The 1,714-nt window shown below is 60.3% G+C and overlaps 1 protein-coding gene across 1 annotated transcript in view; it reads left to right on the top strand.

Annotated features, from left to right (window-relative positions):
- Positions 1-1,714, top strand: part of PUS1 (pseudouridine synthase 1) — a 26,365-nt gene that overhangs the window by 10,013 nt on the left and 14,638 nt on the right. Inside the window, exon 5 of the mRNA XM_007955053.2 lies at positions 507-1,232. Within this exon, the coding sequence (XP_007953244.2) occupies positions 507-1,232 (726 nt within the window). The remainder of the gene's footprint in view (positions 1-506; positions 1,233-1,714) is intronic.

Consider the following 1,714-nt stretch of genomic DNA (forward strand, 5'->3'; position numbering starts at 1 on the left):
CACAGTACAGGGTCTGTCCTTTGTGACTGACTGACTTTACAGTACAGGGTCTGTCCATTGTGACTGACTGAGTTCACAGTACAGGGTCTGTCCTTTGTGACTGACTGAGTTCACAGTACAGGGTCTGTCCTTTCTGACTGACTGAGTTCACAGTACAGGGTCTGTCCCTTTCTGACTGACTGAGTACATAGTACAAGGTCTGTCCTTTGTGACTGACTGAGTTCACAGTATAGGGTCTGTCCCTTTGTGACTGACGAGTTCATAGCACAGTGTCTGTCCCTTTCTGACTGACTTCATAGCACAGGCTTTGTCCCTTTGTGACTGATGGATTTCCCTTTGTTGCTGACTGAGTTCACATCAGTTTTCAATCCCACCTTCCCACCTGTGTTGTTCAGGTGTACTTCTCATCATGGGTTTAGTTTGATGCACACACGTCTGACTCCTGACCCCTCAGCATCTCCTCAGGCACCCGCTGACCATTGTCCTCCTCCCGTCATCACCCCCAGGCCTGAAGCGTGTCACGGGTGGCTTCAACTCCAAGAACAGGTGTGACGCCAGGACCTACTGCTACATGCTGCCCACCTTCGCCTTTGCGCACAAGGACCAGGACGTACAGGACGAGAGCTTCCGGCTGAGGGCCGAGACGCTGCGGCGGGTCAACGAGCTGCTCGCCTGCTTCTGCGGCACACACAGCTTCCACAACTTCACGTCCCAGAAGGGGCCGCAGGAGCCCAGCGCGCGGCGCTACATCCTGGAGATGCAGTGTGGGGAGCCCTTCGTGCGGGACGGCCTGGAGTTCGCCATCATCACAGTGAAGGGCCAGAGCTTCCTGATGCACCAGATCCGTAAGATGGTGGGTCTGGTGGTGGCCATCGTGCGGGGCCACGCCCCCGAGAGCCTGCTGGCGCGCAGCTGGGGCCCCACGAAGGTGGACGTGCCCAAGGCACCGGGGCTCGGGCTGGTGCTGGAGCGTGTGCACTTTGACAAGTACAACCAGCGCTTTGGGGGCGACGGACTGCATGAGCCGCTGGACTGGGTGGCCGAGGAGGGCGCCATCGCAGCCTTCAAGGAGTGCTACATCTTCCCCAGCATCGTGGACACTGAGCGGCGGGAGCGCTCCATGGCGCAGTGGCTCAGCACGCTGCCTGCGCATGACTTCAGTGCCTCGGCCGAGTCTGTGGCTGGCGAGGCCACTGAGGTCACCGAGGTAGAGTGGGGACCGGGGGGGCCGTGTGAGTGCTTCCGGTGGTGGTAGTGGTGCTCCACTTCGTGGGAGGGTGCTGGGGTGTGGGTGCTGCCCCCTCAGGGCCTCAGCCCTGGAGACGTGGGGGCTGGTTGGTCACTGCCCTGCCTTGCGCTCTGCCACCTCTCTGCACTCTCACCATGGGTGTGATGGCAGCTCTGGGCCGCTTTCCTGGCTGTGAGGTGGGGTAAGGGTGGGGACAGGACCATCCTCGGTGGGCAGCTCTTGGGACCTGGCAGGGAGACTTTCTTACCAAGACATGATGGCCTTGCCCTTCCGTCCGTGGGGCGGGTGGGACCCCAGTTGGAACGCAGCTCCTGTGGGGAGGCCGGCAGCTGCCTGGCTTTGCTCAGCAGCATCGTGTCCTGCGTGTGCCTCTGTCTTCTCCTCTGAGGAGGCCTGTCGTGGTTTAGGACCCACTCTGGGTGACCGTGTTGTAACTCGGTCATAGCTGCAGAGACCTGTCCAACT

This window comes from Orycteropus afer, unplaced genomic scaffold (genome assembly GCF_000298275.1).
Source record: "Orycteropus afer afer isolate SDZICR_OR568_19922 unplaced genomic scaffold, OryAfe1.0 scaffold00489, whole genome shotgun sequence".
In the NCBI taxonomy this organism is placed as follows: Eukaryota; Metazoa; Chordata; class Mammalia; order Tubulidentata; family Orycteropodidae; genus Orycteropus; species Orycteropus afer.